Below are 26,522 nucleotides of genomic sequence, written 5' to 3'. Positions count from 1 at the left end.
ATCACAGGACGACAGCTAAATAAATGTGGCATGGCAATGCTATGAAACCTTACAGAGCAGTTAAAAGGAATAAAATAGATATGTGTATGTACTGAAGTAAAAATAACTCTAAATATTTGGTTACAGAATAATATATACAATGTGTCATATTTTAAAGAAAATTGTAAATCATACAATATTTTTTCTGTAGGTACATATGCAAGCCAGTAAATACACAGGAAAAGATTTATTTATTTATTTATTTTTAACCATTAATTCTTTATTTTTGTGTTTATATTGCAACATCATATTGGAATACAAAAGCTTTTCCCCAAGGCCAGCATGCTTTCTTCCACAACAAATTACACTCCAGGTTCTCACTATTGATAACATATATTTAGTTACAAGATGTGCATGCAAAAGCAAAATATGATTTGTGTGACTTAAGGCATTGTGAATATTTAATAAATTTGGTGTAATGAATATTATTAGGAGAGAAAAATGATTTGAAAGTAGTAAGATTGATGATATAACACGAATCAAGAGGGATATAAGGTAATTATATCATTTTACTGTATTCAGCAACCAGAAAAATCTGAAGTTTAGCTATCAAACTGGAAAAATGTGGCGTATTATTTTCTCTGCAAATAGCCAAATAGATTAAAAATTAAAAGACTCTATTAGGTTCATTATACAATATGCAAACTGTAAGGTGTTATTAATCTTTGCTATCGTTACTAGGTTTCTGTGGCAACTTGGAAAATCTTATGCTCAAGAGAAATTTCCCAACATTTGTTTGCATTGTCAGGAAAATTTTTAAAAAAGAAAGAAAATAAATCTAAGATTTGTAGCAATCAGGTCTTTTTAGATATGTTTCAGTTATACATTTTGAATTACAAAAAACATAACATTAAAGCAGACAAGATCCAGATGGATGCTAAAATTAGTGGGCAAAAATTTAAGAGAAAAAGGATATAAACACCAATTCGTAGAAAAAGAATTACATCCAGGGACGCTATTAGAGGTTACTGGTCTGAAGTGAATTCAACTGTATGTGTCAATTTTAATTTTTTACAAAAGAGTGAATTCCTGAATTACATATGTAATATTAAATTAATTTTTAAATGTCTGCAACAACCCATCAGATTATAATTGGATTTCATAGTTTCTTTTAATCTAATAGATATTTCATTCGAAATCCACTACTTAATAAAGTTAAAATAGATCACCTTAGAGGTTTGGTTATGCAGTGGTTCTTTCAAAAACACTGTTTTTCTAAGATCTGAAAACACTGTTCTTACAAGATCTGAAAACCAAGTTAAACCTAGACTCCTAAGTCATGTTTATAGAGTAATATATGTTTCTCAAAGTGTATGAAAGGGTAGAAATAACATGTATGGAAGACACTGTTACAATTCTGACTTCTTCTTATGCGTGAGATCCGTTGTAATTTTTTTTTTTTTTTTTTTGGTTGCATTGGGTCTTTGTTGCTGCGTGTGAGCTTTCTCTAGTTGCGGCCAGTGGGAGCTACTCTTCGTTGCAGTGCGCGGGCTTCTCATTGCGGTGGCTTCTCTGTTGCAGAGCACAGGCTCTAGGCACGCAGGCTTCAGTAGTTGCAGCACGTGGGCTCAGTAGTTGCAGCATGCAGGCTTCAGTAGTTGTGGCGCACAGGCTTAGTTGCTCTACGGCATGTGAGATCTTCCCAGACCAGGGATCGAACCCATGTTCCCTGCAATTGACAGGGGGATTCTTAACCACTGCATCACCAAGGAAGTCCCCATTGTAATTTCTTTTTGTCAAGTTATCTCAGGGATTCTCAGTGCCAAAGGTGTGAAAGCAAAAGTAATCCAAGACTTTAAGATACATCAAGTTATCTTTCAAGTATAAAAGCTGTACTATATATCATCAAACATGGCAGAACTCACTCAGTATATCCAACAAAAACCCTTCTTGAAAAAAGTAATTCAAATCAGACAACTAAAATACTAATCAAAATAAAGGTATCAACATTAGGGACAGGATGAGATAAAGAAGGTAGACCTTGAACCCTCAGATTCTAGAAATAAGAAACACTGTACAATTTTTTAAATCCATAACTCAGTTTAATACTTTTGCGTATACTTTAAAACTTATGCAATAAGTTTCCTAAAAGAAAAAATATATATCTTTAACAAGAAACATCACAGTGAGTTTCAGAACAATAAGAGCAAGTGAAAATCCTTAAAGCTTCCAAGAGAGCAAAACCAGATTCCCTACAAATGAACCTTAATACCGGGTAAAAGAAAACAGTGGAGCATCAATATTTTCAAAACATTCGAAGGAAAAATAATTTTGAACTAAAATTTTATATCCAATCTAGTGATAAAGCAAACAAAAATATGGCATTGTCAGAAATGTGTTGTAGAATATTTATCACCCACATACCCTCTCTGAAATGATTACCAAATTATATTCCAATATATTTTTTAAAGTTAATTCAAGAGGAAGTAGTAGTATACGTGAAGCAATGGTAAGCCAAGAAACCAGTAACCCTTATTATGTGGTTTAAATAGATGCTGGTGGTCCATAAAAACAAAAACATAACAAACCAAAATTTCTCGACCACATCAACATGGCAGGTGACACAGGGAGAGGAGAGAAAGAAGTCATACCAAGGTACTCGTTATGGTCAGAAGCTTTTGAGACAGATACCTCTTGATATTAATAGAAAAAGATTCATTAAAGTGTATGTTGAAGTTGTTTCATGGTTACCACTGGAAGAATAGAAGATTACAACTTCCAGACATGAGTTAGGGATGAGAGGAGGGCAGAGAAAATTAGACTGATCGAAGAAATACTGAGAGAAGGGGGCAATAGCATGGTAAATATAAAATAATATAAAATGGCAGGCAAGAGTCCAAACATATCAGTTTGGAAATAGTTCAAATTTCTGTTAAAAGGCAAATGTACTTTTAAAAATTCTTTTACAATGCAGCTTGGTGCTTTTTACAAGAAACGTACCAAATCAAAATGTGAGCTAGATTGAAAATAAAGGGGTAGGACAAGATATTCAAGGCAAATGCTAATAAAAAGCAAGCACATGCAAAATAAATATTAACAGATTGAACATTGAAAAGTATAGACATGAAGGGAGCAATTAATCAGAAGGATTTAATTGTCATGAGTTCTCATGCTTCTGACAACATTGATTTGAAAAATACCTCAAACAAAATATACAAAATATCAAATAAACACAATAAGTAAGTATATAGGGATTTTAATAAAACAATTTTGCTCTAATATATTTATTTATTTATCACCAATCAAAAGAGCAGTACGGCCTAAATTCCTTCTTCCATTAGCCGCCCTTAACACACTGCTCCACTCCTGTGATTTTACTCAAAGGCAGTCTAGGAACTTGTCCTTTATCCATGGCATAAGTGCCCTTTTACCCTACTCTCCACCTCTCCCTAACACCTACCCCCCCTCTCCCGCCCTCAGCCTCTCTCTCATATCACATAAATTGGCATCCTCTTCCCCAAAGTTCTTTTTCTCCTTGTCAGTAATCCCTTTTGGAGGCCAATTTTCTTATTCTCCATCAAATATCACCTCTTCCCCGAAAAGAGGAAGAGGAAAAGAAAGAAAGGGAAAAAAACACTTTGTTAACCAAGAACCCATCTTGGAAGGATGAGGTATATTTAAAAATAAATTAGTATTCTATCATATTAGTATTTTGGTGAGGAAGTTTTAAGTATGATATAACCCATTAGAAGATAAACTTGTAAATTACAATTTTATAGTCTACTCATGATTCACATTATTTGCTTTTCTAAAGATGAAAATGAATGCAGGACCAAGCCAGGAATCTGTGAAAATGGGCGTTGCGTTAACACTATTGGGAGCTATAGGTGCGAGTGTAATGAAGGCTTTCAGTCAAGCTCTTCAGGCACTGAATGCCTTGGTAAGTTGATAAACGAGTATATTTTACTTGGTAAATGAAACATCTGTTTTGTGACATCATCACAGAAGAGTTCTACATATGTATCCTTGTCTGCTAAACAGATTCCCCAATCTGAGTAATAATCCACATACCTCTTCCTTAAAGGTAGACATCTATTAAAATGACATATTTGTATATGTATGTGTTGTACCTACGTCTGTGCTTAATGTAAATAACCATCTTAAATGGTCTTTCCAAAATTAAGATTAATTAAGCTCTATGGAAAATGTGACTTTAGTAAAACTTACATCAGGGGATGATTTAATTCCAAAAGAAAATATTTGCTATGTAAGGTAAGCTTTGCTGTATTAATGATATTAAAGAATATGCCACATTTCAAAAATGCAGTGAAAGTTGATTTTTATTTTATGATACAGGAAAATGTTTTACAAAATATTTTCTTTTGGAAAATATAAGTCTCAGACATTTTAATGATAACATGCATACATCATAAACCATTTTAGTTAATTATGAGCAGGTGTAAAAGTATGGAGTAGTACAATTTAAGGCAAACAGAGAACTAGCACTCATCACTGGATTTGGTGCAAAAATAGAACATTTCAACTACATCAGATTGTTCTCAAAATGCTGTCATCTGCTTCAAATCCTAGGAAATTATTAGTCAAGAAATTGGCTATTGTCTTAAATCTAGACCTTTTTGGAAATAGAAAAGATAACCTACAGAAAAAGTGTTCTTTTCTGTTCATATTATTAACAGTTCATTAGGATATTTCTTAAAACCACATAAAAGATCTCTTTGCCTACTTATATCATTGAAATCCCTTTATTTATAATTAAAAAACTACTTAATCCAATGTTTGAACAGTATTTTAGATGTCTAAAATACAGGAGATTAGATTGAATATGTACCAAAATTATAACATAGTCTAGAATTTGCTTTTCAAAAACAAATCCTGTTGCTCATTTGCTTATTTAAAGGGAAATAATTTTCTTTGATTTTCCTTTTATCTGGATTCTACAGGAATGGTAGTTTACTATCACTTAGCTGCAGATGAAAAAGAAGAAAAATCCCAAATCTATTTCTTAAGTATAGTTTCACTTATTATTAAATTTAATAAACTGTGTTTAGTGAAAGAACACTCCGTGAAATTAATCTCCAACAAAACTTTCTAATCATTGTCTTAAACATTGTCTTAAAAGAATATTTAGCTTTTAAGAAAGTATTTCTAAGGAGAACATTGATTGTCCTATTTAATTTGAAGACCAAGGTGTCAGTTCCTTGACATTGATGCCTATTAACTACATTCTCATTTCAGACAATCGACAGGGACTCTGCTTTGCAGAGGTATTGCAGACCATGTGTCAGATGGCATCCAGCAGCCGTAACCTTGTCACAAAGTCAGAATGCTGCTGCGATGGGGGGCGAGGCTGGGGTCACCAGTGTGAGCTCTGCCCACTTCCTGGAACTGCCCAGTACAAAAAGATATGTCCTCATGGCCCAGGATATACCACTGATGGAAGAGGTAAGGAGTTGAGGAAATTCATGCATATTATTAACACAGTGAACATTAAATCAGATTAATTTGAAGGAAGTAAAATAATAGCTAAAATATGTGTGCGTATGTTGTGGTTGTATATGCTTTTCGCTAATGCTTCAGAGACTTTGAAAGGTATAATCTTCATATTAAATCTAAAAGGCAGAATCTATTATTATTCCTATTTTAAAAGATAGAAACTGAAGCACAAAGCTTAAACGATAAATCATTTTCCCAAGATCACAGCCTTTTTAAGGGATGGACCAAGGAATGGAACATACCTGTCTAACCCCAAAGGCCATGGATAACTCCTGAACTATACTTGCTTCATTTAAATAAAGGTTACTTGTTTGTTTGTGTGTAACGCATTTGTTTGAGTGTACGCAAGGACTCATTCTGTTGGCAACATATTTACAAACCAGCAAGTCTCATAAATGATTAGTAGTTTCCATTTTTTTGGTACAATCAGTGTCCTAAAAATATCATTTTCCTCTATTACTGTACAGATTCTCAACCCTGTGCTTGATTACTTTGCTAATGAAACCCTTTCTTCAGTCTAATACAAGTGTGAATTTAAAGCCAATCCATGGTATACTATCACAAATGCCAAATTAGTTGAACTTCAGAAGGGTAGCTTTCTAGATTCCCAAAAAATAATTCATACTTAGATTGCAGAACGAGTAGACTTCAGTGGGGCTTTCAACATAGCCTTCCTTTTGTTTACCTCTTCCTATCACTTCAGATTCTTTTTTTTCTCTCCCTTCCATGTTGCCACTGGACTGAATGATGAAAAGGTACACCAGCACAATTACGAATGTTGGTTCTTAATGATCTGTCAATTCCTTAATTTCTCTTAGTTTCTAACCAGTTTTATTCTTGCATCTGTATTAAATGACATTTGTTTTTGCCTTGGGGTTTTTGGCGCACAGATATTGATGAATGCAAAGTTATGCCAAATCTCTGCACCAATGGTCAGTGCATCAATACCATGGGCTCCTTCCGGTGCTTCTGCAAGGTTGGCTACACCACGGACATCAGCGGAACCTCGTGTGTAGGTAAGGCGAGGCGAGGCGTCTCTGCATCTGGGTGGTTGTTTCCTACATGTCATTTACTGTCAGCAGAGTATCTTTATTATGGAGCTTTGGAATGTACATTTTGTTAAAAAATGCCATTCCTTTCAGCAGTGTGGTTCTTAATATCATAGGAGTTGTCCAAGGCCTTGTCTAGTAATGTGAGACACAGAATTGTTCAATTCATCAAAAAGTCTGTGCAATTAGGGAAACATAGAAATTATTAAAAATATATTTTCAACATTTTATGTTTAATTTAAAATGTATAAAGGCACGTTTGTTTGTCATTCTTTTAATGAAAGAATAGGACTTTTGATTGTGAAATTGTGTGTTTGCATATGGAGAGAGTGCTTTTTGCTTGTCTCATTGTGGGTTTTTTGCATAAAATATACCAATTAAGCATCATCTAAAATTTCCAGTTGCAAAGCAGTCTCAGTACAGAGACCTTCTACATTTTTACAGTCTCTTTTTCTAATTTATTTTATTGTCTCATCGACACCATTCTATGACAATTAGAGGGGGTTGGTAGCTTGCCTTTCTGAGTCTTTCCAAAGCATTTAGTTTTCATTAAAGAAAAAAAACTTTTCTCCTTCATATTTCATCAACTTACATCAACTTCTTTTAATAACAAGCATACCTGGCATGAAAAGGTTAAGAAAAACCAAACTAAATCTTAGTAAACATTCAACTCACTTGTTTGGGCAAGAGAGTGATAGAGACTAGGCTATCAATCATGAGCTTTTAGCATTCTGTGGGCTATCAATCAATGTGTTTTATGGGGGAAATGGAGGTGATTTGCCGTCAGAGTCCTAGCAGAAAGAAGGTGGCATATTCAAATGAGGACAGTTTACAGAGACTTGTTTTTGACAAAGAGACAGTATATAAAGGTGTGGGTAGAGTGGGCAGAAACTGCAAGGGGTAATGCTGAGTGCTGGGGCTGTACCACCTCTGGGCCAAAGATAGAGGGAAAGATTGAAACTTAGAAGAGGGAAGAAGTTTTGCCCAGAGACCTGCCTTGAGAGCATCTGTGACCTCTGATCCCATCTTGCGAGGAGGGAATTGAGGAATTAAGGACCAGCCTGAAGGCAGAGGGCAGGAGAGCCTGCTAATGGTGTCTGTGCAGTTCAGCCTCCTGGGCCCGAAAACAGGGTGGACCAGGGTGAGGACTGCATCTGAAGGGGGAAGTGGGAGACTTCCAGCACAGTCTGTGATGCCGAAAGATTCTTAGGGGAGTGTCAGCTAAGAGAGGTTGAGAATTCCTGCCACATCCACGTGTCAAAGGAAAGAAACTCTAGCCTTTAAGTTTATGATTCTCAAGCTGTAAACCAAAGTACACCAATCTAAAAAAATCTAGTGTATTTTTTTGAACCCAGACAGCTGTTCCGGATATTATAATATTTGCCCAAGACACGCTCGACAGAGTAAACCGGTAAATTAATTTAGAGAAAATTGTTCTGTGCCTCATTTCTATTTTCCATTTTAAGTTGAAGAGGAAAAGAAAAAGATGAAGTGAGAATATGGAGGGAGGAAAGGGACTGGTTTTTCCTTCTAACCAATAATTTAATCCTCACATCACTTTTGCTTAGATCTTGATGAATGTTCACAGTCCCCAAAACCCTGCAACTTCATCTGCAAGAACACGGAGGGGAGTTACCAGTGCTCCTGTCCTCGGGGCTATGTCCTACAGGAGGACGGAAAGACATGCAAAGGTGAGTGAAGAGTCTGCATTCTTCTGAAAAAAGAGTCCTCTCTTTTTTCAGATTCAAAGTCAGCTAATCAGGGATGATACTGTGTGTCTCACCTTCACTAAAGCACATCTTCCTAGTGACCATTTTATGATTCATAGAAAATTCTACCAAAGGACACATGCCAGGAGGCAGAGAGAATTAAAACCCGGGTTACGGTGGTTTGCTTCTTACAGCAAACCACCCAAACTGAAAAATAAATTAAATAATACAGAAAGCTATGGTGAAGGAAGAGCCTGAACAACTAAAATAATATTTATTTTGTTGCTTATCTGAGATTTCATTTCTCTAAACTATCTTTATTACACATTTACTGCAGAAGATTGAAAATGAATAGGTAAATTTAAAGTTTTGCTTACGTAGTTTTAGTAGTAATTATCAAACTAAATTAGATAATTAAAAGAGCTTCAATACTATACTCATATGTTCAATTTTATAGTAAACCTCATCGGTATGAAAATAATGGACTGAGGAAATTCCTGTCTATTAAATTTTTGAAATACAGTTTATTCTCAAGAAGATGAAGTTTTATTTCCAAGAAATACCAAAAAACAAATAGAATAAAATAATAGGAAGCAATATTATACCCTTGGCTCTACTTAGTGAACCGTTATGAGTCAATTTAATTTTGCACGTTTATAGTTATTTTTATTTGAGTGCAACTGTGTGTGTGTGTTTTAAGCTTTAAAATAGTTAGTCTTGTCTGCATCTTACATTGTGAATTTATTTAAATGTAATTTCCCATATTAAGTTCCAATCCAACCAAAATCAGATTTTGAGTTTTCTATCAGTATAGTTCAAATACTAGTTCCATTTATGACTAGAATTATAGATGCTGTGATTTTGCTTCTTCTGGTATTTATGATGGTGTTTTCATTTGGATCCTGAGAACCTGACTCAGTGTTTGTGTTAAGACCTTCATCAATTTTCAGATTCTGTTTTATTTTTGTTTAATCCCTTCTTTAATAGAAATAAGTGACCAGCCATGTACTAAACTGTGCATTAAATACAAGAATTATAACCTTTGGATATTAGTTTTGAGAACAGTTCATGAACACCACTATGATTCATCCTTTCAGTTTTTTATTTTAAGAAAACTTTGTGGTATGTATCACCTTAGCCATCCTATCATTGTAGCCCATAATATTTATGCTGCTTAAGTATGTGAAAAGAAACCCCTTGCCATATGCATATGGATATCTACAAAGCTTCCAACAAAAATCTAGACAAAATACTCCTCGTGGCTTCCTGAGAAAGGAGGCAAAGCCAGATAACTCTGCTCCAATTTTCATAGGCTTCTCTTTCATTGCAGACCTTGATGAATGTCAAACCAAACAGCACAACTGCCAGTTCCTCTGTGTCAACACTCTGGGAGGTTTTACCTGTAAATGTCCACCTGGTTTCACACAGCATCACACTGCTTGTATTGGTAAGACAAAACTACAAAAGAGAAATTTTGCAAACTTTTAGTAGAAGCCTAAAACTGTACTTAAAAAATGGTAGAATAATGGCTCAGTATTTACATTAAAACCAATCCCTCATAATTACTGGTCTAAAAATGTTGTTAATAATAGATTTTTTTTCACTAGAACAATATCCAAAGGAAAAAATCCTGTATAGTCCAAGCACATGCACACGAGGTGTATTCCAGGCAATGCCTTTATATTGCATTCTAAATATAACCATGTTTGTTCAGATAAAATATGAGTAAAGGCTCACTGTAATTTAGAACATGCTGGGTTTTTTTTTTATGTTAGAAGGCACACAGGTTAAGAGACTTTGTACTCTCGAAAACCATGTCCTCAATTGACCCCAAAATATGCTCTAATTTCAAATCTCTTGAAATATATTTTTTCTGACCATTTTTGCCTTTAACATGACCATGAATAATGGTATACATTTCCCGAAAATTCTGTTTTCACATCATGAAACTTAGGCTTTCATACTTCACTTTTTACTTCATGTAGTAAAATTTGAGCCATACAATAATTGGGAAGCTTGACGCTCTCCCACTTTGTGCTTTGCTAGACAACAATGAATGTGGGTCTCAGCCTTCACTTTGTGGAGCAAAAGGAATCTGTCAAAACACCCCTGGAAGTTTCAGCTGCGAATGCCAAAGAGGGTTCTCTCTTGATGCCACGGGACTGAACTGTGAAGGTGAGTTTATTTGCTCAAATATTCTTATTCTAATACAGCAAACTGTTTTCTTTTAACTTCCAAGCCACTCAATGAGCAATTGAGATCATCTCAAAAGAAAAAAAATTAACAAAATAAAACCCAGAAATTGATGTTTTTGTTCATAAATTTTCATATATCATTTTGGGGGCAGAGGAAAACCTTAATGTGATGAAACAAAAATTCTGTGAGTACAAATTGGCTTCTAAAGTAACTGTTTACCTAATTACTGATCTAAAAAAGAATTGAACTGAAAAAGAATTCTGTACCTAATTTAGTTTACAGTAGTGTATGAGTATACCAGAAAAAAATTGGATGTCTGTTCCATGATACTTGAATGTGTAAATGTTACGTGTAAGACAAAGAACGAATTATAGAGAACCGAAAAAATGTACAGAAAGCTCTGGGGAAAACTGATGGCGATTTTATTTGGTCTGAGACTCCTGATTCACTCTCTTTTCTATAAAGGGCATTTCCTATAAAGTCTCTGTCACAATAGGTATTTCCTATTAAGTCCAAGGGAACATTTAAGTAGGAATAAAATAAGAATTTGCCTGTGGCCAATAAAATATTATATTGTTCTTCAGTATTTCTATTGCAAGTGCTAGCGTATGAGACAAATGTACTAGGATTGGTAGCTTTTACAAAATGCTCATGCCAGAGATTCTGAGAGTATATACATCCCCTTTATATTTTTATATACAATTGTAATTTATGTCTTTATTGATATTAGTCACCCTTTAATTAATTATTCTTAGAAATATATGATTTTGAATTCGAGAAATATATTCAAAATTGTTAATATTCTCTAAGAATTACTCAAAGTTTTTTAATATACTCTAAGAATTATAGGACTTTTATATGTATCTAATTTTCCGCCAAGAAAAATTCAGTTTAAAAATTTTCTATTTTAATATTTTGTATTCGAAGTCATTGAGACTTTGAAAGTATTCTGAACATACAGCTGCTTGCCATGTGTGGGTTTGGCTTGCAACCATCCACATAAGATATCATTTATTAATTATCCATATAAATTTGTTACGCATACATCAGACATGCCAATTTCATTTCACTTTTTATGGGTAGGTTTCAAAGCCTCAGTTGTCATTCCAGAAGAGTATGCATGTCTGAACAAAGAAATTATTCCATATGTGTCATAATACTATATCGTGTCTAAAAATAACATATTTAGAATACTTTAAATTTGCATCTAATTAATCTTGAATGGTAATAAAATTTTTTGTGTGCAAACCATTATACTTTTTAGGTATTTCTGTAGTGCTTGTATCTTCCCAAAAATGAGGATTATATGTCAATCACTTTTGAACCTACTGGAATATATAATGCAAAGATATTTATATCATTTACCAAATAAATCATACCGTATGTAGTTAATCCATCCAAAATGCACAACATTTGTGGTTGCTATGGTTGATTTGCTGACATTAAGTTGTTATTTAGAGCACTGACGTGGCGTGGCTGGTGGATAGCATAAGGATGATGTGGTTTCTTATCTCAGAGCTGTTCTCTGCCCCACCACTGATTAATAACCATGTGACTTGGAAAAATCACAGCCCCTCAGTATGTCTTGTTTGTTTGTTCCTGTGATAATAGTTACCCCAGGCTGTGTTTGGAGTTCATTTAAGAATAGTAGAAGAAAGGTTACATAAAGATCTTGCCGGGATTGTTTTCGCAGATGTTGATGAATGTGATGGAAACCATAGGTGCCAGCATGGCTGCCAGAACATCCTGGGAGGCTACAGGTGTGGCTGCCCTCAAGGATATATTCAGCATTACCAGTGGAATCAGTGTGTCGGTGAGCACTCGCTTGTTACACAGCATCTGCTTTCCTCACCTTAAAGTATCTTTGAGGAAAAAGAACGAACAATAAAGACTGGCATTTCAGTGTAGCTTTAAACCCTAGAACTTAAAAACCAGTACGTAGGACTGATGCATGGGGATCCATTAAACTAGTCTCTGTACATGTGTGTATTTGAAAATATACATAATAAAAATGTTAAGTACCTGAATAGTAACTCAGCTAGAGCTTTCATAATTTTAATTTTCTGCTAGGTGTAATTCTGAGTTTCTGAAGATGGTGTCAAGAATCATCATCTTCACATGTTAAGGTCAGAGGGTTTTTATCGGTAATTTAGTATCTTTTGATTGGGGGTTGAAGGATTGCCCATCCATCGCCCTCATGTAAATCTAAAGGGATTCAGATCAACTTAATGAGCACCATTCATCTGTGCTCTCCAGTCACATATTTAATGAAGAGGCTAAAGGATTTTAAGGTAGAAAAAGTACCTAGTTACAGCAAATTCTATTGAAAACTCCATACAAAAGTGTTTATAAAATGAAATCTGTAGGCACTCAGCTCCCTTTCTTGCACTTGATAGAGTCATGGAAATTCTCCTTTTAAGGAGAGATTGATCAAAGAGAACATTACCCTCTACTTGAATGGCTGGCTAACTTAGTTAGCATATGCCTAATTTCTTGGCTCCATTTGAATGCCCCTCATAGAGGCACCATCCAACACAGTGTGACATTAGATGCTGGCACAGCAGAACAGAAAGGGGAACAGTGGTCCTGCTGAGAAACAGCGGGGTACTTCCTGTTTCTCTGTAGTCATTTAAATTACCCCACGTGTATTTCAGATCTTTTACTGTGAGCAATCCACTAAATAAATTAACCTGATTTTATCCTTGGTGATCTTCTCAAAAGAAATTTCTAATGACAGTTTAGTGAATTGAGAAAATCAAGACAAATTTCAAAGGAGGGAAAGCAACTCTGAACGTCATCGCAAGTCTGCTGTTGCCTTGTGCCAGGTTAAAGACAGATGCTTAGCCACACCACAAATAGACACTCGTGGGGGAAATGCAAAAACCACCAATGATCTAGGAGTTAAGGACAGAGTTTGAAAGGATTATCAAAATGATGAGTTAGGCAGTCAATCAAAATAACTTCATAAGTTTAGTTTACTTCTTTTCTCTTCATAGAAAAAAGAATGTCGCAGAAGTTATGCCCTGATTTATTGATTCATAAACAGAGAGAAAGTATAGGCACACTCTTCAGAACATAGGGAATGGTACTTTTTTAGATAGCTATTAAAACAGTGTGAAATGATTTTATTGTGTTGTTTATAAAATATGAGGCCCAAGCCTCTATTTGGTTAACACCACGGACTTCTTGTTTAATTCTACAGAACTTAAAGCAAAAGAATGATCCTCTAATATTTCACACGTGTCAGCTTAACTAAAATTCTTGTTTTTAAAGTGATCATGAGTGGAAATAGGAACATGTATGGAGTATCCACTCAATTTCTACGTTTTTAAGTTTCCAGGAGTTTCTGTCTGTAAGCATTTAGTGCAAAAATAGCCACACAGGTTTTCACTGAATTTGGTCTAACTTAAAGTCAGGGCTATGTGATGTATCCCAGTTCTTCTTGCTGGGATCCTTGGAATAGGCACTTAAGCAAGGCAGTCACCCCAAAGCAGCTCACGCTGGAGTCCAGCCAGAGGCCAGTGTGCCTTCTAGCCAGGAGAGACCCCTATGGGCAGAGGGATAAGTGGTTTCAAAGATGAGTTCAAAGCTCAAGATACATAAGCAGATATCCCCAACTGCAAGAATTAATTTGTTAGCTTGCTCTGCTAAAATGGGCCTCTGTAAGCAGCAGGCCCCTGGTAAGTAAGATGAAGCAGGGGTTTAATTTGAAAGATTCGAGATTCTTCTGTGCAGGGTTGAGCAGTCCGGCTGGTCTCTAGTAAAATTGCTGACTTTCTTGCCTTGAACCCACAGAACACAGTTGGAATTTTAACTCAAATATATGGCAGTAAGAGAATTAAACAACCCATTGGGAACTAATAAAAGCAACAAGTTAGCAAAATAACAAGCATTATAACAAAATGCAAATCGAAAGGCCACAAATCATTTTTATCTGTCACTATGGGTATGAAATATCTTCAGTTATACATATGATTGAGGGGGGAATATAGTATGAAGTGTTTCAGACAGATTTAAGTGGGGTCCCCTTGTAAAAAGACAAAAATGTTAGTGCATCAGATAACTTAAGTAATATTAAATTGTAAACCTACAATGTTGTTAATACTACTACCAATTTAAGAAAAATGACAGTTCTTGTAAGTGTTAATAATGAAAAACGTTTTTAATTCAAATGAATACTTTCAGAAGTTTCCAGCCAGTTACCACAGAACATTTATAACATTCTGGTACGTGGACTGTACAGATTTAGGTAACATTCTCAAATATATGCAAGCATGACGATTATTCCAAATTGAAAATAAGGGAATATTATTAACATTTGCATATGGTTACTTCTAAGTATATGAAGCTTTGGGTTATGTGGTGTCAGCAACTTCTAGTTCCTTGTATGTCCTTTTCAAAATAACTTGAACATGGTTTAGCGAGGCTTGAGTCAGCTCAAAGTGGGTCTCAAACAGGAACATATTTTCAAAGTCAGATTACCTAAGCCTATAGAATTATGCTGTGATGTACGTTTATAGCATATAAATGTGAAGTCTATCCTGGTGCTTCCAGAAATTTTACCTACTTAGAAATGTTCGTGTCAGTGGTATGTTTAAAAGCAATTTATTCAACTAACTAGTTTTGCCTGGTAATTTTTCTACCTAACACAGTGTCGAATACTATATTCATAGCAGGATCATTTTGTTAAATTATAACCTAACTCACATTCTCCATTAGGAGAGAAACACCACATATAAATGTCAGATTTAATTATAAAAGCAGATGAGCCTTTGAGGCAGAATTCCAAGTCTTTCGTATGTAGAAATAAAATAGTTATATTTATGTCATAGGTAGCCTGGTTATTAAGAATTTATTCATATACTTTCTCCCCATGAAATGAAGGCTAAGAATTTGTACATATTAGGTAATCATAGCACATTTCATATCCAGTAATTAAGAATTCTACATTTGGCAGTTTGGTTTAATTCTGAAACTATAATCACGATACAGAAATGTGCCTAATAACATCAGCCCTCTCAATAACCTCTGTGCCGTAGTTAATGAAGTTTAATTTCCTGTGTGAGAGGCCTCTTCACTGAGACTGTATCTGCATCTTCTGTAATCTCTCTGAGCTCCTGCAGATAAGCACTTCCCTGTAGCTGCTGTGTCCCAAGGGTACACCTAATTGCAAATGGGCCTGTTTCCCCACATGGGCTGAACCATAGACTTGTCAGGTATTTGGTAAACAGACACACTATGCTCCAGTGCAGTCACGAGAATTTGAAAGAATTCCACAGACCAAATGTGACTGGTGCCCAGGGTGACATTTGGATTATAATAAAGCCAACAGGGGCCAAGCCACAAAATAGGTATCAACCAGATAGTTAAGAGCAAAATTGTCGTCTCCAAAGTTAAAAGCACAATCAAGCTTTGAATTTGTAAAAATGATAAGAGCAGCTGAAAGTATCAACCTGTAATTATCTTGCTGTCAGGCATTTATGGTATAATGTGAGTCATTAAACTAGTAAAACCTATGTCAGCTGATGGCTTGGTGCAAACCCATGTCAGAAGGCAAAGTCTGCACTTGATGCATTCTCAAGTGTTAAAAGTGTACAAGGTTATTGGTTCAGAATGTTCAATTAAATAATGTTTATTTCAGTTATTTTCATTTAAGGTATTTAAATTTTTTATCTGTTTTTCTTTCCATATATAGTGAAGGCTTTGGGAATTGCTGGGAGAATGGATAAAAATACAGATATAAATAGAGGCTTTTAAAAAATTGACATATAATTCACATACCATAAAATTCACCTTTTAAAATGTACAGTTCAGTGGTTTTTAGTATATTCTCTCAGCAGTGTGCAAACGTCAACACCACAACATCTTCAACCCCCTAGAAAGAAACCCCATACCCATTAGAAGTCATTCTCCATTTCTCCCTCCCCGCAACTCCTGGCAATTAGTCATCTGCTTTCTGTCTCTGTGAATCTATCTGAAGTGTAGGCTTTTGAAGTAACCTTCTGATGAGAGAATAGAAGAGTTCTTCAGTAGTCAAACTGCAAATATCTGTCCCCAGAAGCTGCCAGGGTATTCCAAAAAACCTAGTACAAACAGAATATAAAAGGGCGGGGCAAGGTTTTGTTTAAGTCATAATTTAGGGGGATTTGTTGGGTCTTGTTGTGTTTTTTTTAATTTCATAGGCTTTGCAAATCGACCATCAGGGTAAACATTTAAGAAATACGGTTCTAGAGCTATTTCCCCTGTAAAATCGTAGGTACTTTGAAACTCAGGCTCTTCTTTGCCCCACTGCCCCTACCCCTTGTAAGAGTCTCTTGCTTTATGTTCATAGATGAGAATGAGTGCTCCAATCCAAATGCCTGTGGCTCTGCTTCCTGCTACAACACCCTGGGGAGCTACAAGTGCGCCTGCCCCTCTGGGTTCTCCTTCGACCAGTTCTCCAGTGCCTGCCACGATGTGAACGAGTGCTCATCTTCCAAGAACCCATGCAATTACGGGTGCTCCAACACGGAAGGGGGCTACCTCTGTGGCTGCCCACCTGGCTACTACAGAGTGGGACAGGGGTAAGGCCCTCCACCTCCCCGCACACAGGAAGGCGAGCGTGGTCCAGCTCAGGCTGCCCTCCCTGTGTTCAGGCCGCCTGGCCTCCCAGCACTGGGGGGGGGAGTTCATGGTGATTAAAAGCCCACAAGGGAAAAGCATTGATCAGGGCACTTAGGGAATGGGAGGAGGAAGCACATGGAAGAAGGCATGTGGATTACCTCCTTTGTGGTGAGCATAAGACTCAAATGTGTGTACAGGTATCACTCTCTTGCCTCTTAAAATGGCCTGAGTGGATTCAGTTGGATCCCTCAAGGCCAGAGACAAGCAGTTGTCTAAAAATGCTGTGGCTCACGTGTTGTCAGAGACACCTGAGTTAAGTACAAATGGAAATGGCTTCATCCCAGATTCTTCTGTGAATTTTGGCAGGTGCCAGCTCCATGCTCCCCGAGGAAGGAGTTGTTTCTCTCTTTGCTCATCTGGTTTTTTGTTGCACAGAGAGGATGCGCCTGGTTGGTGTGACACTGTCTCCACAAGGCTGGGTTCCCTCCAGCTAGTCGCACTTTCCCAAGTGCAGCTGTCTCAAGTCCTATCAGCTGCAGATGAGGTTCTGGCCACCTGCATCCTTCCTTCAAGGAAGTCAGTGCTCAACAGCATAGAAGATAAGAGTTCAGGAGTCAGTCAGGGTCACCCTCCTCAGAAGGAGCAGTGTGTGAGTCAGACACTGAGGGTCGTGGACTAGTATGTCCACTGTGGGTACATAATAATGCTTGAAACAAAAGTCGTGGTGTAGACAAGGGTCATTTAGAGCCAGCTCGCTGAGTCTTTCACTAACCAGAATTGGAGTTCAGAAATCTCAGTTGGTAAAGCAGAGAGCTTTGTTGTGAGCAGCAAACATAGGCTTCAGGCTTTTGAATCAAAAGAACTTCTGGGGCTTCCCTGGTGGCGCAGTGGTTGAGAGTCTGCCTGCCGATGCAGGGGACACGGGTTCGTGCCCTGGTCTGGGAAGATCCCACATGCCGTGAAGCGGCTAGGCCCATGAGGCATGGCCACTGAGCCTGCGCGTCCAGAGCCTGTGCTCCACAACGGGAGAGGCCACAACAGTGAGAGGCCCGCGTACTGCAAAAAAAAAAAAAAGAACTTCTGGCACTCTCTTTGGAAATTCATACTTAATTTTTATCTTCTTGATTTAACTACACATAGTGCTTCAGTCTAATTAGGATAGAAAATTGGGGAAACTTGGCGCTCACTCTTAGAAGAATTTTGCTGTTCAGAATAAAGGAGAATCTCATGTATTAAGTGTTGAAGAAAAGAGTTACCAAGACTGTTAGGTTTTTATATTTATGATCTTAGGGTTTGCTTTGTGGGTTTCTTATTTTGGAAAAATCTCTGCTCTACCTCTGGAAAACAGTAGTCAACATTATAATGAAGTCTAACATCACCTTGCATCCTATTGCAAATAGCCACTGTGTCTCAGGAATGGGATTTAACAAAGGGCAGTACCTGTCAATGGATGCAGAAGTGGATGAAGAGAACGCTCTGTCCCCGGAAGCATGCTATGAGTGCAAAATCAATGGCTACTCTAAGAAAGACAGCAGACAGAAGAGAAGTGTTTATGAACCCAAACCCACTGCTGTGAGTAACCTCACTTTGTTTTGTCACCAGATTTTATCCATATGGAGTCACGTATATTTTGCAGTAAACTTTTATGTAGGTTTCAGCCTCAGTGAAGCTAAAACTGTCATGAAATTTATTGGCTAAATTCATGGACACACTATGTCAGAGACAAGTAAATTAAAATTAGAGGCATTTTTAGCTCAAAACACAAGGACTGGGGGACTTTAAGATTCACAGTTTCAGATCATATGTTTTCATTTTTTTGATTTGTGCCAGAAGGCAATAATATGGCCTTCTAGGAAATAGCTATTTTGAAATGATTCAAAAACCAAAATTATTTTGAATCTGTCCAGTTCTGTTGTATACATATGTAGTGCACTGGGCTGATTTTAATTTTCAGTAGGTAAGCCAACTTGGTCTTATATTGTAATATTTATAAGACAGGTGTTCCTCCCATAAAGAGTTTATCTCCACATAACTTGTATTTTGTAAGGAGCTGAAGATCTGAATTGCCTGCTGCTGCTATGTCTTTGCTGTTCATAGTAGTTAGCAGAGTGGTTAAAGGGGCAGGCCACAGACTTCATGATTTTGAATATGTTCCCTGATCCTCCCTACTTACTACCCATGTTACATGGGCCATTTTACTTAACCTCTCTCTACCTCAATTTCTTCACCTGTGAAATGGGAATAAAAATAATTACCTCTGAAGGCTGACAAGAAGATTGAGTGATTACTGTGAAGCTCCTGGAATGGTGCCTGGCATAAGCATCGTACGTGTTCTCCGAATAGTACCCAGTATCTGGAGATGTTTTCCCCCAGACATCAGGGAGAGTACCATCCTTGTCAGTTAGTGTTACTGCAGAATTCCCCATCAAAAAACCTAGTCTTCAACTCACTGGCTGTGTGAATTGGGCAATTTGTTTCAGTTTTCTGGGCCTCAGAAACTTATTTGTAAGACTAGATAGACTTCGCTAGCCAAAAAGTCTCTGATTCTATTTTATAATAATAAATAGGCCAGCATTACATTTACCTTGAGGAGACTGAGGTGTCTAACTGATATTTAAATATGGCAACTGAGATATTCATCAAGTATCCCAAACTACAAATCCAGAAATTCTGCTCATAAAACCTTCCCATCATAGTTCTGGGGACAGGATTTTGTCTGCACACTGATGGGGGCACTTCTGCACCACTTTTCTCAAGTTTTTGGCAGGCGCCCACTCAATGCATTGATTTTTTTTTTTTTTTTTTTTTTTTGCCTGTCTTACTGAAATAGCATTCCTAAACCTCCCATACCGCTGACTGAGGGAGACTTGGTTCATCTGGGCCATGCCCCATTGGCTTTTTACCAAAGCTGGTTCAAACCTGAGCCCTGACGACTCTGCAGTTCCCTCCCTCTGCACTAACAGCTCCCAGCAAAGACGCTCACTCACGGTTTGTGACCATAAAATCAACCTGGGCCTTCAGAGTGAAGAGCCCTCTGGGGACAGTCCCTGCTGTTAGATAACAGCTGCACTTCTCGTTTTAACTCCAGAAAAAAAAAAAAATTACAGTCATTTCCTAAATTGTCTCTTGTTTATTATTAATAAGCATGATATTCCATAAACTCAACAAAAAAAACTTGAAATGTGAGTGCTCCCCATAGGCCCAGACCTGAAACTTTACCTGGATAAGGCTGAGTGAGAAGTTGTAAAGATTTACAGGGCATACTCTGTGGAATTGACCTTTTCTCCCAGCTGACAGTAAGTTACAAGCAGAGTGCAGAGGGGCAGAGATACATCGTCCTTGTGGCTGCACCCCGACAACAGGCTCCTTTCGAGTCATCTACCTGTGCTGTCGAAGGTCTTCCCACATCGTTTCCTGCTCTTTCTCCAGGTTGAACAGATCAGCCTGGAGAGTGTCGACATGGACAGCCCCGTGAAAATGAAGTTCAACCTTTCCGGCCTTGGCTCTAAGGAGCACATCCTAGAACTCATGCCCGCCATTGAGCCACTCAACAACCACATCCGCTATGTCATCTCCCAAGGGAATGACGATGGCATCTTCCGCATCCACCAAAGGAATGGGCTCAGCTACTTGCACACGGCCAAGAGGAAGCTCGTGCCTGGCACATACACACTGGAAGTCACTAGCATCCCTCTCTACAAGAAAAAGGAGCTTAAGAAACTGGAAGACAGCAATGAGGACGACTACCTCCTAGGGGAGCTCGGGGAGGCTCTCAGAATGAGGCTGCAGATTCAACTCTATTAACCCCTTGCAGACTTTGTTCCAGGCTCAAATCCCCGCACAGCCAGCCTTCAGAAGCCTCTGAGAAATCAATGACTAATTTTAAAGAGGAAAAAAAAAGACTTTTATTTCTTTCCTCCCTGTCTCAGACTTTAGAATGTTGACCCTCACAGGGAGTGATAATTAGACTCTGGTGTGGCCAAAGATTTGAGTACAGAGGCAACCGTGGTTACTGTATTTTCTATATAACTTCACTTTAAAATATATTAAAAAAAAAAAACCTAAATATTCAAGAGATCAGCATATGGCACTAAATGCACAAAAATAATGTGAGCTTTTTTTTTCCTGTTAGCAGTCTGTCACACTTTGGGTATTTTGCTATAGTTGCTAATTAAAAAAAATATAGATGTTTATTTATTTTTAATGCAGTAATATATGGAGAAATGAACAAACTATGTAAACAAAAAGGGAAACTCACTTGTTTTTCTTTAGATTTATAAATTTGAGCTATTTCTTTTAGAGGTGCTTTTTAAAAAATTCAGTAGATTCAAGAGGTGTTTCCGTTGGTTTTCTGCCAGTCATCCAACTGGTACACATCTGATTATTTTAAAGGAAGCCTCACAGAGCTGAACGGGCAGTGTAATCAATGTGTCATTAGATCCTTTACAAAGGAGATCAAAGCCAGAGCAGCTCATTGTGATGATATTTCACATCACCAGACACACCAGGCAACAGAAGATGAAGCACACAACCACTGTAGCAAAATACCTTGACTGCTTGTGAGACCAGTAGCGTTGCAGGCCAAACCGTACTGTATTTCCTTCTCATAACCTCAAGGAAGCACATGTGCTACCCACAACACCTCATTCTTACCCAGGGCGTGCTGCATACTTGTGGTACTGTAGGCAGCTGAAGAACTGCTGTTCCTTCGGAAAGGAACACCTGGCGTTCTGTAGTGTTTGGTGCTGTCTTAGATTAATGGTGCATTTATTATGTTCAAGCTATTTCAGGATTGCCATATGTGCAAACAAATCATGCAGTACAGCCAAGGAATATATGTTGTTTTTTTTTTAAATCCAATTTTTTTAGAATTTTCATTAATACTGTAGTTATACACCATATGTCTCGTTTTATCATAGCCTATTGTGTATGAAAGATGTTTGTACAATGAATTGATGTTTAGTTTGCTTTAGTCATTTAAAAAGATATTGTACCAGGATGTGCTAATAAGAGTAAGTCCCCGTGTTCTTCTCAACCCAAGAACCTGTCCCTGGACCAGTGACCAAACCTCATATGTGAAATGGCCAAAGCACATGCAGGCTCTGGGTTGTTCCTCTCACACCTGTGCTGACCAAAGATTAGTCACCAGTTAGATCCAGTTTGGGACTTTGTTTTGTTTTCTAATAACTAAAAAAACAAACAGTGTAAATTTGTAATCAAGTGTTTATGAGGAAAAACTTATGGCTTTTGGTTTTGTTTGTTTTCGTAGGTCTGTGTATCAAATATGACACTTTTCTTGCAATAAAGCTTATTTTGGGGTAGCTTTCCGACTGAGAGTTTTATGGGACTACAACCCCTGTTTTGTTTGTGGGAGGGGCTGGGGGCTTTGCTTACAGGGACCTGTATGAAAGTACCAGAAGGAAAGCCAGGCACATTTACAAGAAACCAAGCGACTGCTGTCAAGTCTGTGACACAAAGTAGGCAGGAGTGTTCAACTGACAATTACAACGTAAGGTCATACCCATATTGAAGGACATAGTCAAGGCAGTTGGTAGTTCACTTCTGCGTAGACTCTAAGCCTCCAAGGACCCATCTTCCTAGAGACCTCAGAATCTCTTCACTTCATCCTCACCTGTGGTTTGGGTGCCATTGTGTTAAAGCACCCTAAAACACCTGTGAGGAAGTGAAACATTCCCTTAAAGAGTCTTCCTTCTTAGGGTTTTCCTGAACTTGAGTTTTTAGTCAAAAGTATGCAGCAGGCATACCCCGGGCCAAATGGCACCTTCACCAAAAATAACAGGAAGAGAGCTTCCTGTCTCTTGCAGTGTTGTACACTGTCCTCACAGGACAAGTGTATAGATAGGAGAAGTCGTTGAACAGGGACTCTCTTCTGATACACAGCTGAAATGAGAACAGACACGTCTCTGAAGTTAATTCCACACAAAGTTTGAGAATGTGTGTGCTGAAATTTTTCATCCAAGGAATAAGAAAACAAGGAAATATTATGACTGATCTTAATGCTGTTCTTAGCCAACCAGAAATTAGCTGCATGGAATAAGGGAAGTATTTGCCTTGAGGCATCCTTTAAAACTTAACATGCGTCTTCAGTTTCATCTGGCATCTGTTACTGGTACAGCGTGAGTGCTGTAATATGAAATTACCTGGAACCAAACTTGACTCTGAATGTTGAGCAACAGCACTCTTAGTTTAGCTTTAACCTGCTCTGGAGGAAGTTGAGAATCCACACCATTAGGTGCTTTACACAGAAGAGAAAAAAAAAAATCATTAGGTGCTTTACACAGAAGAATGTACTAGAAGGAAATGACTACTTCAAGATGCTCCTTCCAGGAAGAACCTTTTTGGGCACGTCTGATAGCTTTATTGCAACTCCGTTATTGTGAGCACTGACACAGCTGTGATTAGTTTGTGCCTCTCTGGTAACTAAATGCTAATGATAGATCCTGTACCATTTTGTCTTTCTCATTAACTGTCCCCTCAGAAATTACCTTGGCGAACTTACAGAAGACTTCACACAAGACTAAATTAATAATGTAAGCCGGGCTTCCCTGGTGGCGCAGTGGTTGGGAGTCTGCCTGCCGATGCAGGGGGCGCGGGTTCGTGCCCCGGTCCGGGAGGATCCCGCATGCCACGGAGCGGATGGGCCCCTGAGCCATGGCTGCTGCGCCTGCGTGTCTGGAGCCTGTGCTCCGCAATGGGAGAGGCCACAACAGTGAGAGGCCCGTGTACTGCAAAAAAAAATAATAATAAATAATAATAATAATGTAAGCCCAGACATATAAACCAAGTCCAGCAGGTACATGTAATAGTAAAATAATAAGCAATAATTTGGTCTTCAGCTGACATGAATTCCTTTTCCACTAGCATTTAGATTTGGAGCTTTTAAAAATTTAGGCCTGGGGCTTCCCTGGTGGCGAAGTGGTTGAGAGTCTGCCTGCCGATGCAGGGGACACGGGTTCGTGCGCCGGTCCGGGAAGATCCCACATGCCGCGGAGCGGCTGGGCCCATGAGCCATGGCCGCTGAGCCTGCACGTCCGGAGCCTGTGCTCCGCAACGGGAGAGGCCACGGCAGTGAGAGGCCCGCGTACCGCAAAAAAAAAAAAAAAAAAAAAAAAAAAAAATTTAGGCCCGTTTAGTACTTTTTATTTTGTTCCTTATTTGTGGTAGGTGAAGCTTGGTTACATTTGCACATGAACACTGAAAATAATTTAAGGTAATATATAATGATTTTACTCTAAATTTTAACATCTCCCCTATTTCATTATCTAGGAATATCAAACAGGATAATTCATAGATCTGTCCCTTCTAAGGTTTTGGTTTGCCTTCTTGGTTCAAGAATAAATGCTTATGGTAGAGAGTGGGGAACACAACTAAAATTTACAGAGCATCAGTTTGAGACCTACAGACCTTTTGGTTCATATCCTTGATGCTTCAAGGGAAATGAGTCAATTCATATGTTAAATTGAACCATGAGGAATTGCCAATATTTGGCCATGTTTGACTTACAAAATGGTAATTTCACATGGTTTGATAGATAAGTAGTTCAGAAATATTCATGTTTCTCAAGAATAGGCTGGAAATCTGAAAATTTCCCTTCTCTTTGAAAGAATCAGTTCTGTTCACTTCTTTCCATGCTGCTTGTGGCTCATTTGAACTTCTAATTTACAATAGTCCACAAGAGAATGAAAGTACATAATTTATTCAAACAGCCACTTTCTTTCATGCTCCAAAGACTTTGGAAGGAGTCTAAATCACACATCTTTGGGACCTTGAGGGGATTACTGGAAACTGTTTAAAGACAAAGACAAATCCATTGGGAAAGGTTAAATATAGCCCATGTTTTTTAAAAAAACAAAAGGGAAACTTTAGGAATCGTTACTTCTAAAGAGGCAGGAAAGATGGTGATTCATTAACACCCCACAGGAAGTGAAGGTGACAGCTGTTTTGCAATCTCAGCCAAGCCTGCCTTTGATATCTAGCTTATGGTTCTATTTTATTTTATTTTTTTTTAGCATGATAGCTTTCTCAAATAAATACAAAGCCATGGTTTTCTTGCTCAATAAGAAGTACGTGTTCCTGACCTTCGTTCTCTTTGAAGATCCATTTGATGTACAGAGCGAGAGCCCTGAAACACAATGAGCAGCTCACTGAATTCAGCATTTTAGCTACTGAGACGGTATCACTTTGCAGGTAAAAGAAAGAGATTTTCAGATCAGGCCGGCCTGAGTTTAGCAAGTGGAGGATAGGACAAGCTCACCGACTGCCTTGGATATGCTGCCCGCTCTGAGATCCTATCTGCCCTACTTTTGGATGGACAGGTGGGTAGAAGCCTCCTGGGTGTCCTGGTGTGATGTGCAAGGCACTTTATTCATGTCCAATTAGTTGTAAACGAAAGAGGAGTTAAAAGGAAGGACTCAATCCAACAAGCTACACAATGTCCCTGAGCCTTGGTCTCTTTCCTAGGATGATGCTTCCCTGCAGTGTGACTGAGAAAATAGAGTGAGATGGTCCGGGCAGCGCAGTCAGCGGAGGGCTGAGCACACAGCAAGCACACAGTAACTGTCAGCTGTTCTTCTTCCTGTTCCTCCTCCCACCGTGCCTGCAGCCACAATATGGGGTAGAATGCACCCCCATAGTCACACAAAACTCCTTCCCAAGTGTGGCCCTGAAATTACAACCTTCCCACTGAACTGTATGGGATAACTAGCACCCAGGACGTGTCTCCTAAGTGGTCTATACCTCTAGGGCGAAGTCCTGGTGTGGTCATGAGAGTTTACAATCTCCACTGTGTTCTTCACTTACTGGAGTCACCAGCTACAGCCCTGGAAGTTCAGGCCACCAGCACAGCCAGAGCCCTCCTATCTACAGATGCCTAGGAAACCAAACCTGAAGGAGAACACAGACATCTAATAATCGTTTTTAGAATGATGTAGTGCCATGGAAAGTCAGAGCTACAGAGGCCTTTGGAAACCTACCCATATGTACATGTGAGGAAACTGAGGCCCAGAGTCGTAACCGAGCTAATTGTACTGCTAGTTTCCACCTAGGTGAGACCAGAACCCTGGCTGCACGGTTGTAGTCTGGTATTATTCATACTTCCACTACATGGTCAGCCTACTTGGATCTCTTTTAAACCCTGAGGATATAGGCCAGTTCCCATGGTTTTGGCTCACATTGAATCCAAAAATGTTTTCCAAGCACGATTCAAGCACTGCTTTTTGTTTTGTCCACCCCACCCTCTGTGTAACTGCACCCAACCTCCTGTAGACCAGAGGTTTGTATACACACTAGAATGCCAAGATACTAGCTGCCACAGAGTAGACCCCACCTAAATCACGCGCTGCTTTAAAAGCACGCTAGAGCTCTGACTTTCAAAGGGTTAAATATTTTATTTAAACCAGACCTTCAAAACATTAAAAAAACAAACCAGAAAAACCACATACACTTTTGTTTC

At 38.2% G+C, this 26,522-nt stretch overlaps 1 protein-coding gene across 1 annotated transcript in view; it reads left to right on the top strand.

Moving 5' to 3' along the window:
- FBN2 (fibrillin 2) overlaps positions 1-22,371 on the top strand; it is a 231,632-nt gene extending 209,261 nt beyond the window's left edge. The window contains exons 56-65 of the mRNA XM_022588708.3: positions 3,794-3,919; positions 5,236-5,442; positions 6,384-6,509; positions 8,111-8,233; positions 9,582-9,698; positions 10,298-10,426; positions 12,141-12,260; positions 16,779-17,010; positions 18,451-18,622; positions 20,480-22,371. Of these exons, the coding sequence (XP_022444416.1) occupies positions 3,794-3,919; positions 5,236-5,442; positions 6,384-6,509; positions 8,111-8,233; positions 9,582-9,698; positions 10,298-10,426; positions 12,141-12,260; positions 16,779-17,010; positions 18,451-18,622; positions 20,480-20,854 (1,727 nt within the window). The 3' untranslated portion in view covers positions 20,855-22,371. The remainder of the gene's footprint in view (positions 1-3,793; positions 3,920-5,235; positions 5,443-6,383; positions 6,510-8,110; positions 8,234-9,581; positions 9,699-10,297; positions 10,427-12,140; positions 12,261-16,778; positions 17,011-18,450; positions 18,623-20,479) is intronic.
- Positions 22,372-26,522: the final 4,151 nt, after the last annotated feature.

This window comes from Delphinapterus leucas, chromosome 3 (genome assembly GCF_059928025.1).
Source record: "Delphinapterus leucas isolate spDelLeu-1000000601 "Yukka" chromosome 3, BTC_Dleu_Yukka2, whole genome shotgun sequence".
NCBI lineage: Eukaryota > Metazoa > Chordata > Mammalia > Artiodactyla > Monodontidae > Delphinapterus > Delphinapterus leucas.
Note: the sequence above shows the minus strand (reverse complement) of the source record. Positions and strands in the feature narration are given on the sequence as shown.